Below are 24,121 nucleotides of genomic sequence, written 5' to 3'. Positions count from 1 at the left end.
AAATAGCTTAATGCCACATCTACAAACCTCCCCATCAAGGAGAAAAGGGAAAAGCTTTGTTTGAATTATGCCTCCAGTGTTTCCTACATGCAGGACAGGAATCAGGCCATTTGCAGGAATGCAGGGCATGAAGAGCCTGGCATGACAAAATTCCTCTAGTAATAGCAGACACTGGTTGCTGACACAAATTTCTGTGTGCTTGAAGCCATTTAGTTTGCTTTGCTTTGATTTGTCCCAAGTTGTTCTAAACTCTGAATTCTGCTTTAAAAATGTTTCAAAGCTGTAAGAATAAGGCAGTTGAAAAGGTGGATTACCACCTAATAGAGAATCACAGAATCATTGAGGTTGAAAAAGACCTCCAAGATCATTGAGTCCAACCTCTGATTGAACACCACCTTATCAACTAAACCACAGCAGCAAGTGCCACATCCAGTTGTTTCTTGAACCCTTCCAGGGATGGTGACTCCACCACCTCCCTTGGCAACCACTCTTTCACCAGCCTGTAGTTCTGCCTGGATTGTTGTGACCCAAATGCAGGACCCGACACTTGTCCTTTCTGAACCTCATACTGTCGACCTTGGCCATGGAAATTCTCCCTTTGGTACAAGCAGAGGTATTTCTTTGCCATAAGAACTCTCACCCAGTGGCTGGGATCAGTGCTCCAGAAAAAGTGGGACAGTAAAGAGAACGTGAGGCTGCCTGCCTCTGAGCTGCAGCCTCAGGATATCTCCAGCACGCTGACAGGCGTGGGGACAGTGGGTGTGAACGGCTTGTGCGGTGACACTGGAACAAGCCTGTGGCTGGCTCATGCATTTCAGCAAAGTCCATGACCTGGGGAGACCCTGCAAAAGTGGCTGGGGACAGCACATTTGCAGGGAGAGGGACTGACACGGGACATTGCCACTTTTGGGCGCTGGCAGGCACTGACAGGAGCACCCAGGGCAGTGGATTTCCACAGAGCAGCATTAAAGGCTGCAAATGTGAGGATGCTCTGTGTAGAGAGGGGACCAGCTCCTCTGTCTCACCAGGGGCTGCCATTGCCATGGCAAATTTGCTTGCAGTGCTAACTCCTGTCAGGCACCATTAATCTCTGGCTGTCAACAGCTCATGATTTAAACGTTCTCCCCTCTTCCCCACCTGCTCCTCCAGCTCCATCCTGAATGCTTAAAGTATCTGTCAGGAGCCAGGCATGAGGGGGAGGGACACAGCAGTGCATGTGGCAGGAGCATGGGAGAAGCTTGGGATCTGCTGGTTACAGAAGCGGGTGCGGATGGGCTGAGGGACAGACTGACAGGGAGGAGGGAGAAACAAGATTATTGCAAGGCCCAAGACTCAAGTGGCTCCTTTCACTCTGCAGAGTGAACTGCCAGCTCTCAGCCACAACTGGGACATATTCCTTGAAGCCCCCAAGTGTCCCTTACACCCATCTCAGCATGGCCTTGGGACTACCTAGACCAAAGGATCAGCAGCCCCTGCCACAGCTTCCTGCATTTCCAGCACTTTCACCCCTTTTCTCTGGCTTTTTACCCCTGAGATTAGTTCTCTACTCTGCTACAGCCTCGTTTGCCCTCCTCCTTTTCCCCAGGGCAGGTCAGACACCAGGAGTCAGAGATGTTCCACACCTGGTTGTCACAAGCTGTGTCAGTGGCTGCTGCAGGCAGCCCATAACACATCAGCCTGTAGGACTTTTCAGATCCCTCTGGTCCCCAGCTCGACAGGCACATCAGGCACTGGAGCCTCTCAGCTGGGGGCACAGCAGCTGTTAGGAAGTGACAAGGCAAGAAATGTTGTCTGGGCTTTGAGGCAGGTGCTGCTCTACTTGCCTTGAAATATTTGTCCAGAACTTCACTGTAGTTACTGCCCTTGGAGAACCACCCATCTGGGATAATCTCAGCTTCCAGCCACTGGATGACCCGGCGACGAAGCTCGTCCCTGTCCGACTGGTAGCAGACAACTGTGATGGGAGACAGTGCAGTAGAAGGAAAAACAAGAGTGAGAGAAATCAAGCTGGCAGGGAGATCACAAAGAGAGGAAATAAAAGCCAGCTAGCTCGCCCTGATGGCAGCTTGCAGCCCCTCGGTCCAGTCCTTGGAGTTACATCACTGCCATCATGTGCTGAATAGTGGATGGGCTGTTGGTGACACCATGTGGCACGGCTGGAAAACAACACTCCTGCCAAAGCTCTTCCTTCCCATTCCTGAAGCTTGTGGAAGAACAACGCGGAGCTGACTCATCTTGGTGTGAAGAGTCCCAGACTGAGGGAGAAGGTAACTGACAATGTCCCCAGGCTTCCTGACACTGCGTAGAATTGTCATTCAGCTGTCAACTTTAAAATACCAAAACCTCCATCCTCTGCAAGGGGGAAGACTAGACTGAGCAAGCCTTTCTACCACTCTGTCTCTAAGCCTTGGATTTTAGGGCCTATTATCTCAGGAAGTACTATTTCTTCAAAGCCCTCGTTTGTCCACTTTGACTGGAAATGAGAGGGGGTCAAGTTGGGCTTGTTCACTCACAGTGCTTGCCAGTGTCACAGGTTTCTCCAGGGCAGTTATCACTTTGTGTGCTGGTACAAACCGTGCATTTAGAAACAAAACTGAAAGCCTAGCTGGGAATTGTCACACCTGCCCAGTAATCAGTGTGCATTCATGTCACTTACACACACTAAGGATCTTCTGAATCCAGTGACTACTATCACAACCAGATGGAGATGAAAAAAATTCAGCTCAGTAGGGATTCTGCATGTTTAATTTTGTACTTCTTTAAAACTGCTTTAGGATGGTGGACATGCTCTGACATGGTCCTTCCTCTTCAGTTTGTATGAGACTTTGCTCTCATCTGTCCTAGGAAGTTAAAGTTGATGATTATACAGCTCCAGTACTTAGAGGTCATGAATAGGAAAAAGGCTCTCCTGATGACAAGCCATGGCCCTAAAATCCAGTGTTAAGTACACGTGGCAATACATAAGGGGAAAAACCAAGCACAGGGAATCAAAGAGACTTATAACTTAGGTAATCATAGAATAATTTAGTTTAGAAGAGACTCAAGATCATCTTGTTGGCTGATGGTGTAGGCAGTTCAGCTGTACCTCCTCTCTGCCTCTGCACCCATTGGTTCATCACTCCTAAAGCAAAGTTTCCCTTTAAAAGAGTGCTCCATCCCTCAGTCTGGGTGATGAGCACAGTTTGAGTCCCTGGGGGCAAACTGGGTTTCATTGCACCTTCTCTATGCTGAGCCCCTGAGACATCCCAGCACAGTGAAAAGCCCAGGAGATGTATGAGCTCTGAAAGGTTACCCAAGAGTAAAGAGCTGGGCAATCACATTTCAGCTGATTTATCAACTCAGACTCTTCTACAGCCCATGCAGGATATGACTTTTACACAGAGCTCTGCACTCCCCCAGCACACCCTCTGCCCATGTCCCAGAGCATACAAATTCATACAGAGGCCTCAGCCAAACTGGAGACAGCTTCTTACCTGGACTTGCAGCTGGATTCTCAGACTTCTTCTCTGTTAATGGAAAGACAGAAGAGGACATTTCTGATGCAGTGTGAAGCAATAAAAATCTCTTCCCACCATGGGTAAAAGCAGAGGAACCTGGGAGTCTTTGGATATATGAGGGCCACATAAATGATTGAGGGGCTGGAATCTCCTGGACCATGAGGAGATACTGAGGAAATTTTAGACTGAAGAACTGAAGGCTCAGGGACAATCTCATCAATGTTTATAAATCTGATGGAAGGAAATGAAGACTACACCAGACTTTCATCCATGGTATTCAGTGACAGGGCAAGAGACAGTGGGCACACATTTAAACACATGAAACTCTGTCTGAACACAAGAAAACCATGCATCTGGTGTGTGTGTGTGTGTGAGTTAAACAGGCCTGCTGATGAGGCAAAATCCTTGCTCCTAAAGTTATTGAGGTTCCTTATGAACATGGATTATAGTACTGGTTTTAGGAGTTTATCCTCAGAGCATGACTTTTCCTCAGCAGTTAAACTGAGACACTTACCTGGCTGAATCCAAAAGCTTAGAGTGAGGCAGCAGGAGCTGCTCACTGAGTGCCACACTCCCAGAAGCCTGGGAAGCCAATAGTTCCAAGGTCCCCCCACAGCCAAGGTGTCAGGGTTTTGAGTGCACTAATGAGGGCCTTAATGACCCTGCTGGCCTCACCTAGAGCCTCCATCCAAACTCTCTAACCATGAGCCATGAGGCTCCATTTAATATCTGATGCCTCAACTCCTAGTCCTTGCCTGTGATTATTGTGTTGTAGCCATGCCTGTCTCCAGCTCTGTTGCAACCACTCTCTCCCATAGACTGTTGATCCAGGCCTGACCTGGTGACTGTGTTCCCATCTTGATCTCAGCCCTGCTTCAGACTGCATCACTATGAGCTTGTCTGGCTCTTGTCTGATTCTGGTTACCAGAATCACCAGCCCTGACTTCACAACTTGATTTCAGGCCTGCTTCATCACTGCCAGCTTGCCTGGTCATCTGGACTCTTGCTTGAATTGGCTACTGTTTTGAGGCTTGCCTTGTTTACCCCACTCAGCAACTGTGGGACAAGGTCTTGGCTGGTGAGGCCTCTGCCTCGCCTCTTGCCATGCTTCCCTTCCAACTCTTTGTCCCTGAGAGTGTAGCCAGCCCTCCTTGCCAGGGTTACCTTTGCAGTGGCCATCGTAATCCACCTGGATCTTGGAGCCGGTGAGGCAGGCGTCACGGTGCAGCTCACAGTGGTTCAGGTACGTCTTGCCATTGCTCCCGCACACAGGCCTCTTGTGAGGTTTGCATTTCTGTGGGAGAGCCAGAGGACACAGCGTTTCACCTGCCTCCTTGGGACAGCTTGGTGAGTCCAACCATCAGCCCAGCTCAGGAGAAGTCCTTGGCATAGTCCCCTTGGCCTTGTGTTTGGAACAGGCTAACTCACCCATTATCACCCCAGAAAAACCCACAGAGGGAAGTCTGTGGGTGTGAGTTCAAAGGCCTCACTTCATTCCAGTTTCCATCACCACCAGCATGACAGGAGTCTTTCTGAAAGCAGACCCCTGCAGAGAAATCAGTGCTCAGTATAAATATGGAGCATAATCCTGCAACTGCTGCTCCATGTGCCGTGGCCATGCGTGCCCAGAGGTGTTTCTGTGCCTCTGGTCTATGCACCTGCGCTTGCTTGGCTCCATTGCATCTCTCTGCAGACTCTGCTCCACCCTTCTGCAACCAAATGGCAGAATAAGCCATCAGCCATGAACAAAGAGCACAGCCTACAGCAAGAGAGAGTTCACCAGTGCCACTGTTCAGGCTATGAGCTTCTCTCTTCTGTCCCTTTTGGTCTGGCCAAGCCTACCCAGAGTGACAGACTCTCTTCCTACTAACAGAGCATTTCTCTCCAGTGCCCAGGCTGGTCATGCCAAAGCTGCAAGCTGTGAAGGAAGGGGGAACAAAGAGCCACATGGCCATTCCCAGGAGCCAGGCAGAAATGTTTTGAAGGATGGAGCAGAGCACAGTAGGGAGACATTGTGTCCCTACAGCTGGGAAAGACTCTTCTAATCATCTCTGACTCCCTGCTGGATAAAGCTATTCATCCTTACAGCATTCTACCACAATTATTTCCATTTTACAAAAGCTGATTTTTAGTGGGGTGCTTGTAACCTCCTCAAACAAGGCGCCAGTGAGGGCAGGCTGTCTTGGAGGTCACAGAGCACTCCCTAGAGTGCCCTTCAAAGCCAGCTGCACATCCATACCTCACTGGGCTTTCCCAACAAGAGTCTCCTGTGCATGTAAAGATCCTAGGCAGTCCTGCAAGCAGAACAGCTGTGAGTCCCAAACTACATCTACCCTACAGGACTCTTCCCCCACACAACACTGGAAACAGTCGTGCTGTTTGAAGAGCCACTGTGAATTTGCAGCTGCTTCAAAACAGCCATAGCCTTATTCCATCACTGGGATCCTTCCAGTGACAGAAACCCATCTGGGGGGGTGATGGTGGTGACACCTGTCCCAGACCCAGAACCTGTGCTGCTCCCATACCTCAATGCAGAGGCAGGTTGGCTCTCCCTTCTCAGTCACTGCACACTCACGCCCAGCTCCACAGAAAACATTGGCACAGATCTTAGATTTGCTCCTTGGCTCTTCCTGCAAGATACAACGTCAAAGACACAAAATACATCATTACCCAGAAGAGTAACAACACAGTTAAAAAAAAATAGCACATTTAACTGGTATCAGGACCAAAAGGTACCACGGTGTTAAGGTGGGGGTGACAGAACAAGAGAGACATGACTTCAATAGATGGACAGCTCAGACAATAAGAAGCAGCAGACACAAGAACAAGGGCTACAGTCCCAAGAATACAGGGTTTTCTTCAGGTCATTCTTGGAAAATCACCTGGGAGAAGTGGAGCAAACATGAGCAAGAGGAAGTCTAGCATGAATGGCAAGAATAATTTGCTCATGTCAAGGACTGCTGTCTTTAAAATTTCTTTTCACAGAGGGTAGGGAGCTGAAACGTCTTTGCTTGAGACACTTAGGAAGAAGGTGAACATATCCCTAGAGAAAGGTACAATACAAACAGGCAGAAGAAATTGCCATCAGGCACCAGATAATGTCCTTGTCACAAAAAACTCATAAAACTACATGACCCATTATCTTGCTTTCACTAGTCAAGATCAAATACTTTAAAGGAAGAACACTGTCATGGATGAGATAATTATCCAGTAATCCTCCTATAATGAAAGTTCCTTCCTGGTTCCTGACAGCCTGCAGTTGGCTTATGTCCTGCAGCACAATTTATGCACTTTACAGTTTTCTCCTAGCCAAAGTCATCACAAGTATTGTTGTTCACATAACTGTCAAATATTTTCTTTTTTTTTTTTCTTGGTGTCCCACAGCATTCCAAAACTGGCGACACCAAGCGTGGAATATTTCCATAGTTTAATCATGGTTTTGATACAACTACCACTTATTTTTATCCATTTAATGCCTTTTTTAATAGGCTTTTAAAAGAGAAGGTAGTTCCAGAGTTCAGATTTTGAAGAGCCTGGCTTAATTCCCTGCTTTGTCATTAATTTCCTTTGTGACTCTCATTTCATCTAACATTTTCCACCTGTATGTTGAGTATCTGGTTAATTCCAGCCAACTGGCTTCTGCAACAGTTTTGCAGCAGAAAGAAGATTGAGGAATGAAAAATAATCGTGAGATAAGTCAATCACATCTGTTGTGTTTCTTCCCTCTAATACAAAAATGTTTTTTCACCTTCTCATCAGAGTATTATTCTTATACTCTGCTCATTTGTGGCATCTTTGTACCTCCATCACATACTATTGAAGACAGGTGATGAAAAAGGAACAGAATTTGTCAAAAGAGCAAGCATTATTGACAAATGCTGAACACATTTTTTCCTTCTGTTTCTTCTTTATTCTAGTTTTTCGTTTGCTTTGCTCTTAAACCACAATTTCACAGAGAGGTGCTGTCTTCACTGAACAGCCCACAGAGACTGCCAGATCATTTTCTGAATAACCTTGCCCTGGTCTTCAGAATGGTTCGTTTGCTGGCCTACTGCACAATTCATCAAACCCAAGAAGGTCTTTTCAAAGCACTGCAGGAATCCCTCCAGGTTCACATAGTGACAAACATCTTTCGTATTCTCTGCAGGTGTTCCTATTTTGCTGCTTATTCTGTCAAATACAGTATTTGGAGATGCCAGTCTTAGCTGAGAAATGTATTCCATGTCCCAGGCTGTTCTCCCCATGAAGACAGCGTTACCCTCCTGCTGCCTTTTCATGTCCTTTCACATATTGTTTCTGAGCTACAAGTGACACCCTATCCCTTCTACTGCATCCACCTCTCTCTAGTCACCTTCCAGTGGAGGGCTGGGGTAAATGTACCAGGCATTTCTGCGGTGGGATGGAACAATGGGAGTACTCCACTGCACAAGGCAACCTCATGCAACTCAGGGCAGGGAAGGAAGAGTAGCTCATTTTGCAAAATGCACAAAGAAAACCCAAATTGTCCAAGGCTGGAGTCTGATTTTGGGCACTCACACACCTAAAATGTAATGTAGCTACCAAAGTGCTGATCCATTTTAGGGGTTTTGAACAACTTGTCAATCCCTTCAAGCAGTCAAAGACAGAAAAAACCAGGTGGGCACAGCTTTGAATGGCCACCCAGTGAGGTCTGTAATCCAGGTGCCTGGCAATAGATGGCAGTGCCTCTCCCATGGACAGGCAGGACTGCCAGCAGCCACCTCTCGTTCATGCCCACCAATGCCAAACCTGGCTTTAGGTTCCTGGCTGGGACTCAGGGCACTTCTACAATGAAGCCGGCCTCAACAAGCATCCACAGTGCTCAGATTGCTGACTCCTCTCCCCAAGGAAGCTCACTTGGAAACCCAGTCTCCAATGTGGCTATCCACAGCTCCCTCCCTGGTAGTGCTAAAGCCCAGGAACCATCCCACAGCTCTTCCTTCCATTGGAACCTGGGCTGGGGATGCTGACAGGGTGACATCACCAGAACAGCTTCTGAAGACACCCTGCCACCTGCCAGGCTACAAGGCCACATTACTCTGATTTTTCTTATTAATCAAAGCAATACAATTTTCTGGTTGCTTCTTATTGCCTTAAGTTGCCCTAGGCTGGCAGGGTGTTGGGGCTGATTGCCACATTCCAGCACGGCTTTCTCCACCTCAGGATTCAGCCAGAGGAAGAAATGAAGCAAGCTGCTCTGCCTGTCTGCCCTCTCACTCTGGCACAGGGTTTCTCAACCCTGTGGCGTACCACAGGGTGGGAACTCTTTCTAGCAGCTCCTGGCTGCCTTCCCAGCAAATGTGGGAGTCTCCTGTACACAACTGAGAGTGTAACAGGAACAGAGGTGGATGACTGGATGACTACAGTGGGGGTCTGCGAATGATACTTTATAATCTCCCGATTCTCTGGTGATCTCCCAGAAGCTACCAGCCAAACTGGTTTCTTGTGACAGATACTCTGATCTTACCTTGGACCTTGCCATGTTTGCTTTTTATAAAGCTTCACCTGCTGGAGTCACGTGAGTGAGGATGGCAGCTGTCACTTTAATATTAAATAGCCCATCCTTGCACCTGCCTTGTAAAATCTTGAAAATATAAACCGCAAATTTTTAAAATTTTACATTTTAAAAAAGGACTCCAAAGTATTTCAACATCATTGCCCTTAAATTAATTAATATCAGGATTTGGGGGCTGGAATCACAGCTTTTACACTGCTACATCTCTGAGAGCTGCCACTGCCTTTTCTGTCATCCTGTGCTTGGGAAGTGTCACCCGTTCCAGTCCACAGCCCGCTCGGGCAGGCGGAAGGGAAAGGGCAGAGAGTTGTTATTAATTGCTGCACGGTGGCATTTCCACTGCAAGCCTTGGCAAGGCAGCTCCTCTCTTCTGCCTCGAGTGAGGTGCCCAAGCTCTCTCTCTGGGCAGTGCTTTTACGTACTCCTCTGCTGCCCAGAGAGCAAGTGGGAAGGTGTAAAAGCAGCAAGGATGAAGCCAGGGCAGAAGTGCCTGTGCCTTTGGAATGTCTGCCACAGCACAGGGGCACTCTGACTCTTCACCCTGCAGGGGCACAACCTTCCCAGACATCTTCTCTGGCAAAAACCATGGAGAAAGCTGTTCTCAACAGCTCAAGGGCCAGAAGTTCAGGACAGCTGGGTAGTGTCATGTATGAATAGCCCAGCTTGTCTACTGAATGGGGATGGGAATGCACAATGCTTTTGGAGGGCGAGGAAGTGTAACCCCGTGGATGAAGGTTCTTGCATGTTAACAGGCAAACATTAAGCAGAAGACCTGAGCTGACAGTGCAGAGAGTCACATGCAATGCCTCTGCCTCAGCTGTTGTCTCCTGAGGAGAAGAGAGGAAAAAGACATTTCCAAGGCACCGAAGGCAAGAAAGCCAGAGGCAATGCCAGTGGTGAAGGATCACCATGGCAACCAGTAATGCAGGGCCTCAAGGTGGAGAGCTAAAATTAGGAAATTAGGCAGTGGAAAGGGCTGTTTCTCATCTCTGGCAGCATCAGGTGCTAAGAAGTTGGACCCCCAACACAGAGTGAGCACAGACATCCGGAGCATTTCCGAGTCCCTGCCTGTACCCAGATGTCCAGGACCAAGTGTGACTTGACACACCAACACAGTGCCAGGTCTGCACTGGATCCCAAGGTCCTGCAAGGTGCTGTGCCTGCTCTGCACGGGTGGGACTACATGGAAATAGTACAGTGTCTGCAGTGAGATACGAGTGATTGTACACATGACAGAAAAGAGCTATCGTGGCTCCTTGCCTTTGCAAGGGAACTGCCCACTGCAGCTCTCCCTTGGCTGCCTCCTGCCCTGGCCTCTGTTGACCCATGACTGTCTGGTATCCCTTGGTAGGAACTGGGACTTTCCCAACCAGCCTGTGAAAGCTGAAACCATGAATAGTTCAAGGACAAAACACCTCTGTAAGGAAGAACAAGCTTCCACCTGCAGAGAAGAGCTGTGCATGCAGCTCCATGTCCACAGTGCCCTACTGCCCAAAGAGAGCAGCAGGGATTACTGCCATTACACAGATTCTGGAAAACAAGCAGAAAGATAAGATGGGGGGTTAGTATGCTTCACAACAACCCCTCAATACTGCCTTGTTTTCTGCATATCTTTCCAGACAAAATCTCCTCTTTGAGACCTCAAAAGTCTTTTTCCCAGCAGCCCATACTGCATTGAAGAAATACTACCTACTGTCCTGCTCCTATTGATACAACTAACAACCTTTTTTGGTATCAACAGTGAGGGCAGGTCTTTTCTTCTTTTGGCATAACTTTCTGGAAATCCATAATCCATTACTTGACCCTCACATAATGCTCTGTGCTGTTTGCTGTAAAATCAAGTTTTTGTGGTTTTGCCTTGCGTGATGTGCAAGGAAATCAAAGTGCTGTAAAGCTGGAGCACAGAAAGCTCCTGTGGGAGGCAATCCCATGTATTATACAAACTTGAGTATTACACAGATAAGGCAAAACTAAAGGGCACCAAAATGATGTCTGAGATTGCAAGACATGCCCAGATTCTCATGCCTCAGGGAAGGCAGCAGCAAAAGCTGGGTGCAAGTTTTCAGATATAATCAGTACAATTCGCAGTAGACTCCCCTCCATGCAGCAGAGAGAAATAAGCTGTGCAGCTATGTATTTCTGCCAGTCCCCCCTACATCTTCACATCCACATCCTTTTTGCCTGTTCCCTGCCACAACTAACATGGGAGTAGGGATGTAAGGGATCTCTGAACATGCTACCCATAAACTGCATAGCCTGCACAATTTCTAAACCAACTCGACATCCAGCCATGAAATCTAGCACCTTGTCTAGCTGTTGTCTTGGCAATGTTTGCTTCTGAATGCAGAAAGATTTGGAAACACAAGGCAGTAGGTTAATGATGCAGAAAGCTGAGATAAACTGTGTCTCCTAACTCCCAAACTTCCCTCCTCTCCTGTTGTGGAGCTGGGAGGGAGAAGCACTACAGTATGCTGCAACATTCAAAAAGAGAGGGCTGGGCAGCACAGCAGCTCAGGGGGGAGCCAGGAAAATTTAGCAATTCCTGTACTGTGATGGCATTGAGAAAGCATTTGGCTCGTGCATTCCATCCCATTACCCAAATGTTTCTCCAGCTCTTTCGGCAGCAGCGTCCTGCTGCAGAGGTCCAGGGAGACCAGATCCCGTGTTCACTGGAGGGCACAAAGGGGCAGCCAGATTGTCACCTCTGCTCATTCGTGCAGCTGGCTCTGGCAGCATGTTTGTCCCATTGTTCTGGTTTGCAACTAACAAGCAAAGCACTTCTTCCTCCCTGTAAACCTGACCCAATTCCTGTGGCAGCTCCCTGGATCCATCATTAGGTGTGATGGGGCGGAAATCTGGCAGCAGCATAAACTGAGAAGATTAGCGTGAAACAAGCAGGCACCCCTAACACTGTGTTTGCCATAAATAGATAGGTAAGCTGACCCTTACAGTTTTCCTTCCTTTGGGCTACTGCCTCAGGCTGGAAGAAAATGCACACAAATTATCTTAAATTCTTACTTGGAAGGCCTGAGTTTCATTTAGCAAAAAGAAAATGGTGATAAGCCCAGCAAATAGGGATTGAATCATTCTATTCCCACTTCAGCTCTCCAAAAAAACCAGACATCATCAGGACAATCCCAGAACATCATCACTACTGGGATGGTACAGGAGGCTGTGGAATAACACATACTCTACTCTGGAAGGAAACCTCCTGCCAGAGGTTGCTGTATATACTGGTGCAGGGTCATCTCTTGAATGCTTCTTTTGGTCTGGTGTCATCTGGACTCCAAATTGGCACCCTCTGGAACTCCTCCCTCCCCTGCTGCAGGAGCTCCCCACCTGTCTCTGGAAGGCACATGGTACATGTCCTGCTGCTCACACCAGCAAAGGTGTTGCTAGGCAGCTGGAAAAGCTCAAAACCAGGCTATCCCTGAGCTAGTTAGTTAAAAAATAAGAGATATTTGTCAAGCAAAGTCTGGACCAGGACTAGATTCCTCAAGGGACTGTGACCAGCTGCATTTGACAATGTCCCCAATGCTAACAATATCCTATTTGAAGGGTGTCAGTATGGGGTCTGTGCTGGATGCAGAGGGGTCCAGTGCCATTTAAACTCCAGGATTCCCCCTCCCCCAATTCCTAAAGCCATCCTGCAAGCGGCAGAACTAATGAAGGCCAGTTTCCAACAGCTCTCTCTGCACGGCCTGTCTGTCAGCCAGTTACAGGGCAGCTCATGGACTCCTTCCTCAGGGGAGGTCTTCACAGGCCCCTCTCATTAAGGCAGTCACCTAGAGTCACAAAACCAGCTGGAACCCATTATCTCGGAGGCCTCCACCGCTTTATCAGCTGTGCCGGAAACAGGCCCATAGATTCAAGGCTCGCTGGAGGCCAGAGACAGGCAGGCAGGCACAGACAGCCTGCTGACATTGCTTTGCTTCCTTAGGGAACCAGGCAGTAATTCCTTTGCAGAGCCCCACACAACACTTCTCTGGCTCAGCCTCTCCTCTTGACAGACTCAACATCACTGCTACTTGCAGTCCTGAGAACAGATCCTCACTCTAGGCCCCATGAATGCAGGCCCCCTGCTGTCTCCCTGCCACTGACCCTTGTGCTTCCCCTACAGCATTTTCTTTGTGTTGGAGGACAGACCCCATCTCACTTCTTCCATCACTAGGGTATCTCAGCCAGCTTCAATCAAGGGCTGTGAACAGCGATCTGGACACAGTGTCAGGAGCTATTGCACTCCCTGTGGGATGCTTGCCATGGAGGACAGCATGTGCCCCAATCCACTAATCCACACACCTAGACATCAGCCAACCCCTCTTTCCAATACTTTGCTCCTATCTCTTTCTATTCTCAGCTGACATCTAGGACTGGCTCTCTTAAAGCATCACACCAAGTGCAACCCCTTAAAGGCTTTTGAATGCTTGTGAGATGAATATTTAATGGCAGCTGACTTTGCTAATGGGAAACAAGCCAGAGCATACATCTCTACACATGCTGGGAATCAGGGCGTGTTCCCAGAAAATCTGGATGCAGAGGAAAGAAGACAATAGAGGAAAGGAACTGCAACTCCCAGAGCTCAGAGGAGGCTCCCTCTCTGCAAACTCATATCTCACCCATTTGTGCAAGACCCTCCCTGACTTGCTGGCTGCTCAGTCCAGGATCCATGGATCAGATGTTGCCATCCTAAGAGAATTGAGCAGGAGAGTGGCTGAGGCTCAGACTGGCCTCTGTGATATGAGGGCCCATCAGGTCAGTGACCTCTACATGAGGCCATGGAAAAACAACATGCCTTGTGAAAACCTGCTTGTAGGAATTCATCCATGACTCTGTCAGGGAAATTGAGATGAAGATGCCTGATGCTTGTACTGCTACTAAAAAAGACTGCCTGGGCAGCATTGCCTTGCAGACATTGGTAGGATGGATACAGAGCTCTACATCCCCACTGACTCCTGTGGAGACATGGCCTGGACCGCTGGCAGGAACAGCAGCCCTCACATACCAGCCATGGCTTTCTCATGTCACACAGAGAGCAGGCAGAAGCTGGTGCCTGCACAGAAAGGGAAGCAAGAACTGGGAAGAAGGAAGGTTTTCTCCCCACAACCTAATCAAGAGCAAAAAGGCATCAGCCAAACAACTGATGTCTCTTACAGCGTGATGCTGCTAAAACAGTTCCAGAGACAAGCACACCTCTCGGGGACTCTGCTGCACAAGGACTGTTTTCCCTTTTAAGCTGCAAGAAATGTCTGTGCTCTGGCCCCCACAACCTCATATTTTCCACCACAAGGCAATGACCAGTGAGGCCCCATTAGGGGAACAATGACACAAGAGTCTGGGGAAGAGGAAATCTCTCTTGCAAACAAGTCTGGAAAATGGCTGCTAGACGGAAGGGAGCTTGCATCTGGCAGCACTCTCACTCCTGCAGCCTCACTCTGCTGCCCAGGCAAAAACACTCTTTATACTCGCAGCTTCCAAAGTATCATGGCCCAAAGCTGCACTTCTCTCAGCACTATTCTCTCCACTTATCCCTGCAGCACCTCTGGAAGAAGGAGTTTGATTCCCTTCTGCTGCATCATGTGGTGAAATTGCCAGCTTTTCTACAACCACCGGGATCTTTCTTGCTAGTGCTGGCTCCCAGCAAAGCATGGAGGCAGGAGTTCAGAGTGTGACTGATTTGTGCATACCAAACCAGCTGAAGAGGCTTCAGCTGTAAGCAGGGCAGAATCAAGTCCCACAGAGGAGAGGACATGGTGCTCTACTGCACATGGTTTTTAGAGGGAGGAATAAAGTTAATCACTTTGTATTTGGATAGAAAAATAACCCTCACGCACAGGGAAGCATCTTGGTGCACATGAAAGGTCCTAAATTAAGTTAGTCCCACAAGGCCTTAGGGATGAGATTGGTGTCATCCTCTCATGTGACAAGACTGGAAAGAAAAGGCCCAAGGTGCAAGACTTGCTCAAGGATGACCAGAAGACAGCAGCTTCTGCCCTCCTGCCCTCTGATCTGGAGCCAGGACCACTTCACTGAGTTATGCACAAGTCATACTCCTCACTGGGGCATGATTCTTCTTCCCATATCCTGAGTGCCCTGGGTCAGGCTCTATTTTGCCATGGCTGAGCTCCTAGGAATCACAATTCTCCATCGTATTTTGTTTAAAACAAAAATAAGAACAAGACCAGCATTGACTTCTGAATTCCAACAGAAGGGTGATGTTCTGTATGTCACAGCACTTAAGAGTCATCAGAGGAAGCCTTTGACAACAGGAGGATGAAGGAGAAAGATGAGGAGTTCACCCTCAGGGCCTCCACACCAGAGAGCTATGCACCACAAACTTTTGCTAGCAACTAAACATAGGTGTCATCACCTCTCTCTCTCTAAGCACACCCAGGCTCAACTGTAAAAGGGAGGTTTCTCTGTCAGATGGCATTTCCCCAAAGGTATATGCTCCTTCCTTCATCTGCCCCATTCTGAGGTGCTCTCACACAGCTGCCTGCTCCCACACCCATTACCCAATCTGAGGCAATCTGTGCCATATACAACCTCAAATGTTCCCTTTTCAACCCCTAAATCTCTGTTGACCCAAAACTCATTCTGTGTCATGGCAGTCCCTCTTTTTTCATCCTTCATTCCCCTAATTTCCCACACTCTGAAGTCCTGCAGATTTTACTGGTCCTGCCAGTAAGTGTTGTTGCCTCTTTTTTCTGACCAGGGATGATTTATTTCTGAATGGAATCCAAATCTGGCACATTTCTCAGCCATCACCTGGCTCCAACAGAGAGAAGGAAAGAGTGAGCTAAGCAGTGGGAAGCAAGTTTGAATTTACAGCCCTATGGCATATCCACACCCCTTCCAGTAAGTGGATACACAGGAGGAATGTAGATTGCAGGAAATGCTGAGGTTTACCAGCAGCCTCCAGCTTCTTGTGCAAGAGTCCTTAGTGGTTTTGTTCCCTTTACTGGGATGGGAATCCAACTGCAATGGATTTGATGATCCCTTTTCGCAGCTCTGTCCCTTAGTCCTTCTTTACTCTCCTTCTACCACAGCACATTGCAAAAAAAGCAATGGAAATCGCTTTGTGACTGGGGGAAACACTGAGTCAGCCTCAGTGTGGGAGAGTAAGAACAGAGCTGGACATAAGCCAGTTCTGTACTTCCCATTTTCTAGCATTGCTGAAGGAGTTGCTCAGCTACTTGTTAATGCAGAGCAGCTTCGGGTCTGCTCTACCCAATGGCTCTGCTGAAGGCAGCTCTGGAAGAGTGAATCCCCAGGGACAGTGCTCTGTCACAGTCATTTCTCTCCTTTGAAGATTCTCTACTTCATGCAGTCATGAAATCCCCTTTACACAGTGAGAACAGTGAGGAAGGCTCAGAAAGCCCCTCATTATCAGGCATTATTTTGTGTAGACAACTTTTCTTGGTCTGTGGTATTGATGGAGCATCCATCCCCTTCCTGAAATCATATAGCTGGGAATAGTTATCAGACTAACAGGAACACCTGAAAATAGATGTAAAGTGAATGTAGAAGAGAGCAAAAGTTTGGTAAAGCTGTGGAAGTAACCTGGAGTCTGCTCATCAGTGGTACATCTGCCAAAAAGGCATGGCTCTATCCCAGGTTAAACTGTGTCCCTGTAGCCAGAGGGAGCTGAAGGCAAGTCTGCCAAAGCTCCACCATACTGCAGCCTGCAAAATGCAAACTAGGATTTCAGGAGATGACCTGACAAGTGGCAGGTGTGTGCACCTACTAATTAGCATTAGGAAGAGGAGAGAAAAAACTGCTGCAAAAACTAAATGAAAATCCTTGCTGAAACTGGGACATTGGGAAGGCTGCAGAGGTACACAGGGAGAGAGATGTGTATGTGTTCACTGCTCCCAGAAACATCACAGCAGCAACAAGCAAATCCTATTAAGCTGCAAGGGCAGTCACCCCACAGCCCCACAATGAGATCAGGGAGTAGCAATGTTGGGCCATGTGGGACCCAGCACAAGGGGAACTGTGACCCAAGTTATCATCAGCATGTTCTTTTCAACTCCTGCTGTCCCTATTATTCTTCAGAAAGCCTCCAGTCAAGTCACCAGCACCTGAAACCATCCCTGTGAAGTGATCACACCATTTCATGCCTATTCTCAAGAGACTTCTATGGTAGGGAAAGCTCTGATAAGTCTCTGACTTACACTTAATGACTGACCTCTTCACTGAGACAGCCAAGAGGAAGCTCTGATAAGGCAAGAAGGCCATGAGAAAACTGGCAGCATCACTATGAAATAGGCTACAAAATAGAGTCACTATGGAAACTGCCACAGTTGGAAGGACAGAAAAAAACTCACTGAAGTCTGAGGGTTTCCAGCCTTTGCATGGATGCCCCATGGATGGGTGTCTCTCCAGGCTATCAGCACCACAGCCAAGTGGCCCCTTTGCCCCTGCACTGCTCCTTGCAGCTTCTGCTGGACCCAATGTCACTCAAGAAGATTGGTCAAACACAGAGGCTTTTTCTTAGGCAAGCTGCTTGTCCTTACACTGGTGTGTCCTCGTGGGTCCCCCACCTCATTTCTGATTTAACACAGCCTTAACAGAAGGGGAACAAGAGATAATTATGTTTTGTGGACTATCAGTGAGGAAGCTGGATGATATTTCCCCCAACACCCCCCCGACCTGTTAGCTTATGATGTGTTGCTTGGAAGATACACCTGTCACAACCACGATCCCTCTCCCAGCAGAGCAGCAGTATATAAAATGAAGGGGAAAATGAAGCAAACAACCTCTGCTCATTAGAAATGGCACACCCCGTACCCACATGAGTAGTTTCAGAGAACCAGACTCAGTCACCACCACTTCTGCCAGAGCAGAGCTCCCCTTATGTCCCCTTGGCTGACAGCACAGATTTGGCAGCATTTGCAGCCCAAAGGCAATTCTGTGATGAAGAAACAAGAGAAGTGACCACTGATTTCCTATAACTCCTAAATAAGTCTGGGTAACATTTTTCAGACAGAGACCTAATTCACTAGGAAATGCAATTTGAGGTAGACCAAAACTATTTGGAAATTTGTGCCTAGTTCAACAGGGAACAGCTTTGATTCCAAAATGATTTCTAAGATGAACTCTTTTCCCTCTCTTACTTTTAAATATATTTCATGAGGTTATGTATGCAAGCTTAAAGGTCAAAGAAAGCAAAATAAAAGCATGTTTTGGTAAGCTTAGCAACTTTGTTTGCCCAGCTATTTTTTTTCTGCTGGAAATAAAACATGAATTTCAACTGACCTAAAATGCAATTTTTGAGTTGACTCTCTGATTCATCTAGGAAATTAAAAAAACAAAACCAATAAGTTATTCCAATGGCTTTATTCCTATAACATTGTTATTTGGTGTCTAAAGCAACCTATTCTTCTAATTCTTTCATCTCCTTCCATCTGGCTCTTTGTGACTGTGTCTGGAAATAACGAAGAACTGTTGCAGACATCGCTCTCCCCCTCTCTCTGCAACCATGGAATTTTTTCCTGTATAGTTGGGAAGACTTTGGATGCTGACTCCCATGGCTCGACTTTCAAAAACAAACAAACAGAAAAATAAAGCCACGTCTCCATTTGGAGGTTATGAGAACGCAGAGAGATGCTGCTTCAGGGAAGGCATCCCCTCCTCTGAGCCACTCCAGCAAAGCAGTGATTTAATGAGGCAGCTCCCAGTCCAAACTGTACCAAGGTGCAAACCCTGTTCCTGTTCTGCTCTTCTCTCAAACACTTGGTCCTGCTCCATTGCTTCTCATCCTTCAGACCCCTGTGCCTGCCTCCTGAGACACACAGTGAGTGCTGCAGCTGTCAGCAGAGGAGGACATCGTTGCCCTGCTGGCACCATCCAAACCCAACTGGGCAAGCTAATGGGCATCAGGAGGTTTGCACACAGAAACTTAAATGGGAGGCTGGTATGTGCACTCAGAGATACACAGGCTTGCCTGGAGAAGCAGAGTGCACCCAGGACTTGTGCAGGGACAACATGGCACTGCCTCCAGCTGCAGAGCAGGTGCCTGAGTCTTCCCAGCTCTCCTCCCTTGATGGATAATTTCAAGAGACACTGCCATCACCTCCACATGTACCCAGATGTGGCTCAACTTGCAGAGACATAAAGGACCTGAGTACATCACTGTAGTCACTTAAACACAGGGCTTTTGAACTCCACTAGCCTGTCTGGCCCAAACCAGTAAGGGTAAGCAATCAGTGTCAGCCACATGTGATGACAACAATCTGAGCACTTGCCCATCTCACCTTTCTCCCCGCCCTGGAGACAGTGATGAGGCATCAGGGACTTGCTATGAGTGTCAGTCGTGCCCTGGGCTAGAAGGAGAGGGTTCCAAGCCCTTCTTGTGACCCCGAGGCTCTCCGTGCCTCCTGCAGCCTGCGTTCCTAGAAGAGGGATCACTGCTTGAATCACCTCCAACAGCACGAACTATTCTCTAATACTTCCTGAGCCCTTCCCAGGACGTTTTGCTTTCTGCCCTGTGGCCTGGCTGGGCCGCATTTCAGAGATGAAAGGCTGTGAGCACACACAGATGCCGGCATCCTTACGCATTCCTGGCTCAAAAGTTTTCCTCGAAGCAGCTGCAGCTGCACTGCCAGGGAGGAGCAGCTGCCTGAGAGAGAGCTGCAAACCCCAGCTTGCCAGGTATGCTGCAAGATCCCAGCACAGACCCTCAGGCTTTGGGACCAGCTGTCACCCCCTCGGGCCCCCAGCTAGCCCAGCAGAAACCGAGGCAGCTTTCTTGCTTTCCCTGAGAGTTACAACTGCCTTAAGGAGACACGGTGCAAAATGTAAGAGGCCATGGTGCTATCAGCACGCAAACTTGCTCAATAAAAACATGTGTTTCTCATCTGTTTTGTCCTCATGGCTCCCAGAGCTTGTCACAGATCAAGCATGTGAAGCATCACTGCCCACAGCTGGGAAACGTGTGCTATAGGGAGGCAACCCAAAGAGTACTTGAGGTCTTGGGCAGAAAATTCAGGATTTGTGCAACACCAAAGTAGTCAGTAGGGCAGGCACCTGGAGGGCTGCAATACAGACATCTGCATGCATCCATCTCCCCTGCCCAGCTCTAGCAAAAGCCAAACCAAATTCCCAACCCTAAATGCTGAAGGGAAGCTTTTTCATAGTCTCAGCATGCAGCTCAGCCCCATCAAAATGTTACAGGGAGACTCTGCCAGCAGCCTGGCAGAATTTCAGCCCAACATACTGTCCCCTCAGTGGTTCCCACTTAAATTCAGCAATGGTGCAGGAGCTCAGCCCTGATCCTCCAAAACCAGCAAGAAAAGATGTCTCCCTGAAAGATGACCTCCTCTGTACTCCTTCAAATCCAGCCCTTTGTTCTGACAGGATGAAGCTGGCACAGCTCAGGAGATCAGAAGGGAGCTCTGAAGGATCACAGCAGCCTGTGGCACCAGGTGCTGGCAGAGATAAGCTCAGAGCCTGGGAGGAAGCTGCAGACCTCTCTCTCTCTCTCACGTAGCTAAGATAGGGAATTATAAACACAACCTTGTCAAAAAAACCCCAAAACAACACAACCCCACCAGAATCTATGGAAGAGTAACAACCAAACCAGCTGGATCCAATGTCTTGGGGAGATCTTGATGCCCTCATGCTTCGTGCATGCAAAGCAGAGGCACACCAACAGACAAGGGGCAGAGATCTCTTAGAAAATCCATGGTATTCCCTTAGCTGGCCACTTGGCACATTCCTTTGTGCAAGGGAGTCCCTGTCACAGGGGCTGGTTTGTCCCTCTTGTGAATGCTCTGAAAAGCAATGTCCTTGCAGTTGCCGTGTATCATATAGTTTATCATATCATTTGAGGCAAGTGCTCCCCTATTTCCCTCCCCTGTCATGTCTCAGAGATGGGCTGAATTAATTGCATGTGCTTTTTCTGTGAGTGTATAAACTGCAACATTGCCATATGCACACAAGACAGATTATAGCCAGAGCAAAGAAGTGGCTGGTTTTGTGTGTCCTTTTCACACAGATCCTTTCTCCTAATACTTCCCCAAGACAATTATTTTTTCCATACCACATGGGCAATCAAATGACCCCATTCCCACACCACCTTACTGAAATCACAAGGCAAGAAAAAGTGGCTTTGTGCCATCCAACTCATGGCTGCTATAGGAGCTGTAGCTGGCACAGCTCTGTCCCTGCATCCTAGTGCTGCTGAACGTCTGGCCCCCTGACACTGTCCTTTCCACACTCAGCCTTGTCCTGGACAAGGGAATCCCAGGCAAGAAGAGAAAAAGTACCATTCCAGAGGAGAAATGTGTTGTTTTCTTCACACCACCAATGCAGTGTGAGGTTTTCAGAAAGGATGCTCCTGGTAAGAAACTGTCACCTGGAGTGTCTCTCTGCTACACAACCCTTTCTGCTGTCCACAGGCTGTTTAATTTCTCTCTCAAGTGCCAGACCCCCTGTTCATTAGCACTGAGCTTTCTCCAGTTGCCAGCAGCTCTCAGTGCTCTGTGTTGTCAAACTGTAGTCTGCTGCCTGTCCTGTTCCCTCTTATCCTCGATTTTTACTCCTGTAACTTTGTCCTTGTGGAAACTTCCTTTCCTTAAGGTGCTTGGGCAGTCACAGTCTTTGATATCTTTCTAATGCTTTGGAATAAGAGGAACTTCAGCTCCTCACTCCCTGCCTGTCCAAATTACTTTCCTTACCCATTTTCCCAGCACACAGGTCCTCTGCCCTCCAGCATTAGTCCCTATCACCAACTCTTGCCTTCAATGGGATCACACAGCTGGAACATACACAGGGCTGGGAGTCACCAAGTCCATCTCCATGTTACCTGTGCTCCCTCTTTGTGCAACTCCATTTACATGACACTGATTAAAGGCTGCTATTTTTGGCTGTCTCACACCCACAGAAAGCTTGGTCCCAAAACTGTCTTACAGTTATAAGCCTTCCCCTAACATCAAGGCTGACTGTATTCATGGCTGATTCATACATATTTATTCACACTGGCATAGGAATGAATACATTCTATGCTTTTGCTACTCTAAGCATATGACTTCTATACTTTAGCTCAATAAACATATTTCCCTCCCTGGCATTTCATTCCCTTGTCTTGCTCAGCATAAGGGAGGAAAAGAGAAAGCAAAAACAGATGTCTGACTTGATAAATAATGCTCTTTTATAAAAGTAATTTCTGTTTTGATTGTTATCAACAATACTTTTAAAGAAACATGAATCCAAAAATCTCTTATTGCATTGAAATCTGGGGGACAGGCCAAATCAGAGGTGAAAATATGCAGTTTAACACCATTTTATGGCCAGAAGAGGGTAAAGAAAGGTTACAAACCTGAATTTAATATTTTCACTACTGTGCAAGTTTAGCTAAGGTTCTAATCAGGACAGTAAGCCATGATCATCAAATTCCCGTTCCTTCCTGGGTAAAAGAATCCTCTGTATACGATGTGACATGCAAGATTAGGGATGGAGAAAAAGTAGAATGGATTTACTCATGGTTTCAATAGTCTGGGAACAAACAGAACAACATGAGGCAGCTCTAGTTTTGTTTCAAAGCGGGAACAGCCACCTCCAGAACTAAATCCCCTACTGTTTTGGAGCTGATACCCATTATTGGCCATGCTGTTACCACAATGGGCAGCTGAGAGACAAAAGGCAGCATTTTCCCCACATTGTAAACCTTCTCCAGTAACCCAGGGCTATGTTTCAAATGATTTGTAGTTGCCTCTAAACCTGCAATTAGAAATGCCATGCTACAGGCAATAATGTCCATGGATGCTTGGGATCTCTGCAGGTATCTAAGTGCCCATGCACCACAGATAGAGCATGCAAAGATTCCAGGAACAATTCCTGGGACCCAGGGAGGAGGAGGAGGGTAGAGATGCTGCCACAGACCAGCTCATATCTGGCTCTCCCACTTTTTTCCCCCTAGCTTTAATTCCCATGGAAAGAAACAAAATTTTTGTGCAGGCTTTTGCAAAATCTCTTCAGCAAGACCACATGTTTGTCCTTGTTCCTCAAACAGCCCTTGTGATCCTGCTTCCCAGAAGGCTGGTTAAGCACAGATGGATTCAGAGACCCTTGCCAGCCCTTTGCCTCCCACAGTCCAGGCAGGCATCCCATGCTTCTCCTCAGCATGGGGACCTGACCCCGAGGAACTGGAGACCTCCAGCAAATCCTCTGCTGGCATCTCCAAGAGAAGGCAGCAGACCACACAGACTTAGCTCTTCCCTCTTCGATGAAGAATGCTCCCTTCTGGGCAAATTTAAGGCTTGTTTTGGGATGCAGAGGATAGAGAAAAAGGGAGGGAGCAAAGCTGCATTGTTGTCTCTCCATTTTTGGCTGCTCTTTGGGTAAATAATGGACTTCTGTCTCCAGGGCTGCTAATCAGCTCTAAATGCCCTCAAAGAAAGCAAACAACAGCACAATAGGAAAGCCCAGAAATAAATCCATTTCATTATAAATTCATTTTGTTTTCATTCCATTTTTCTTGCTAGCAAGAAATTTAGGTTAAGCTAAGCACTTTCTTTTCCCAGCAATCTCTGCTGGCTGTCGGCTAATGCAACAGAAAATTAGACTTTTGACAGTGTAATGGCTTTGTTATGAAAAAAATGCAATTATATTATTTCCCAAGACAAATTCTACAGCATTAAGTGTCTGAGCAATACAGCATTGTCCTTGAAGTTGTTGGTGAAGGAATTTTACATGAAGAAATAGTGGGATGACCAGCCTTCATGGGAGATTCATTTTACTGCATAGCTCTCCATTGCTCAGAAATACAGACAAGATTTCATATATGCCAGATAACTGTGCTACACAAGCTTTTGCCTCTATGCTACTTGCAGCTCTGTTACCAGAACTGGAGATTGGAAGCACTTGAAGACTTCTCCACAGCACACAATAAATGGTGTTAATTCATCAGTGTCAGCTCATCTCCCTGCTGGTGTTCCTAACCAACTCGTTAGCAATAGGTATGGCTGATAATCCAGGAGTAATGAGGAAGAGTTTAGAGCACTTAATGGAGAGAATTCATAACAGATATCACAGATATTTCAGTAATCCTCCATGTCTAGGCTAATCCCAGCAAAGCTCCTTGAAGCTC

At 47.5% G+C, this 24,121-nt stretch overlaps 1 protein-coding gene across 1 annotated transcript in view; it reads right to left on the bottom strand.

Moving 5' to 3' along the window:
* Positions 1–24,121, bottom strand: part of FSTL1 (follistatin like 1) — a 52,378-nt gene that overhangs the window by 8,366 nt on the left and 19,891 nt on the right. Inside the window, exons 3-6 of the mRNA XM_041410994.1 lie at positions 6,023–6,127; positions 4,662–4,791; positions 3,474–3,506; positions 1,824–1,954 (exon numbers count right to left, since the gene is read on the bottom strand). Coding sequence (XP_041266928.1) covers positions 1,824–1,954; positions 3,474–3,506; positions 4,662–4,791; positions 6,023–6,127 — 399 coding nt within the window. The remainder of the gene's footprint in view (positions 1–1,823; positions 1,955–3,473; positions 3,507–4,661; positions 4,792–6,022; positions 6,128–24,121) is intronic.

Source organism: Onychostruthus taczanowskii, unplaced genomic scaffold, assembly GCF_017590055.1.
Source record: "Onychostruthus taczanowskii isolate IOZ18803 unplaced genomic scaffold, ASM1759005v1 scaffold34, whole genome shotgun sequence".
NCBI classification, from domain to species: Eukaryota; Metazoa; Chordata; class Aves; order Passeriformes; family Passeridae; genus Onychostruthus; species Onychostruthus taczanowskii.
This window is presented reverse-complemented; position numbering and strand designations above follow the sequence as displayed.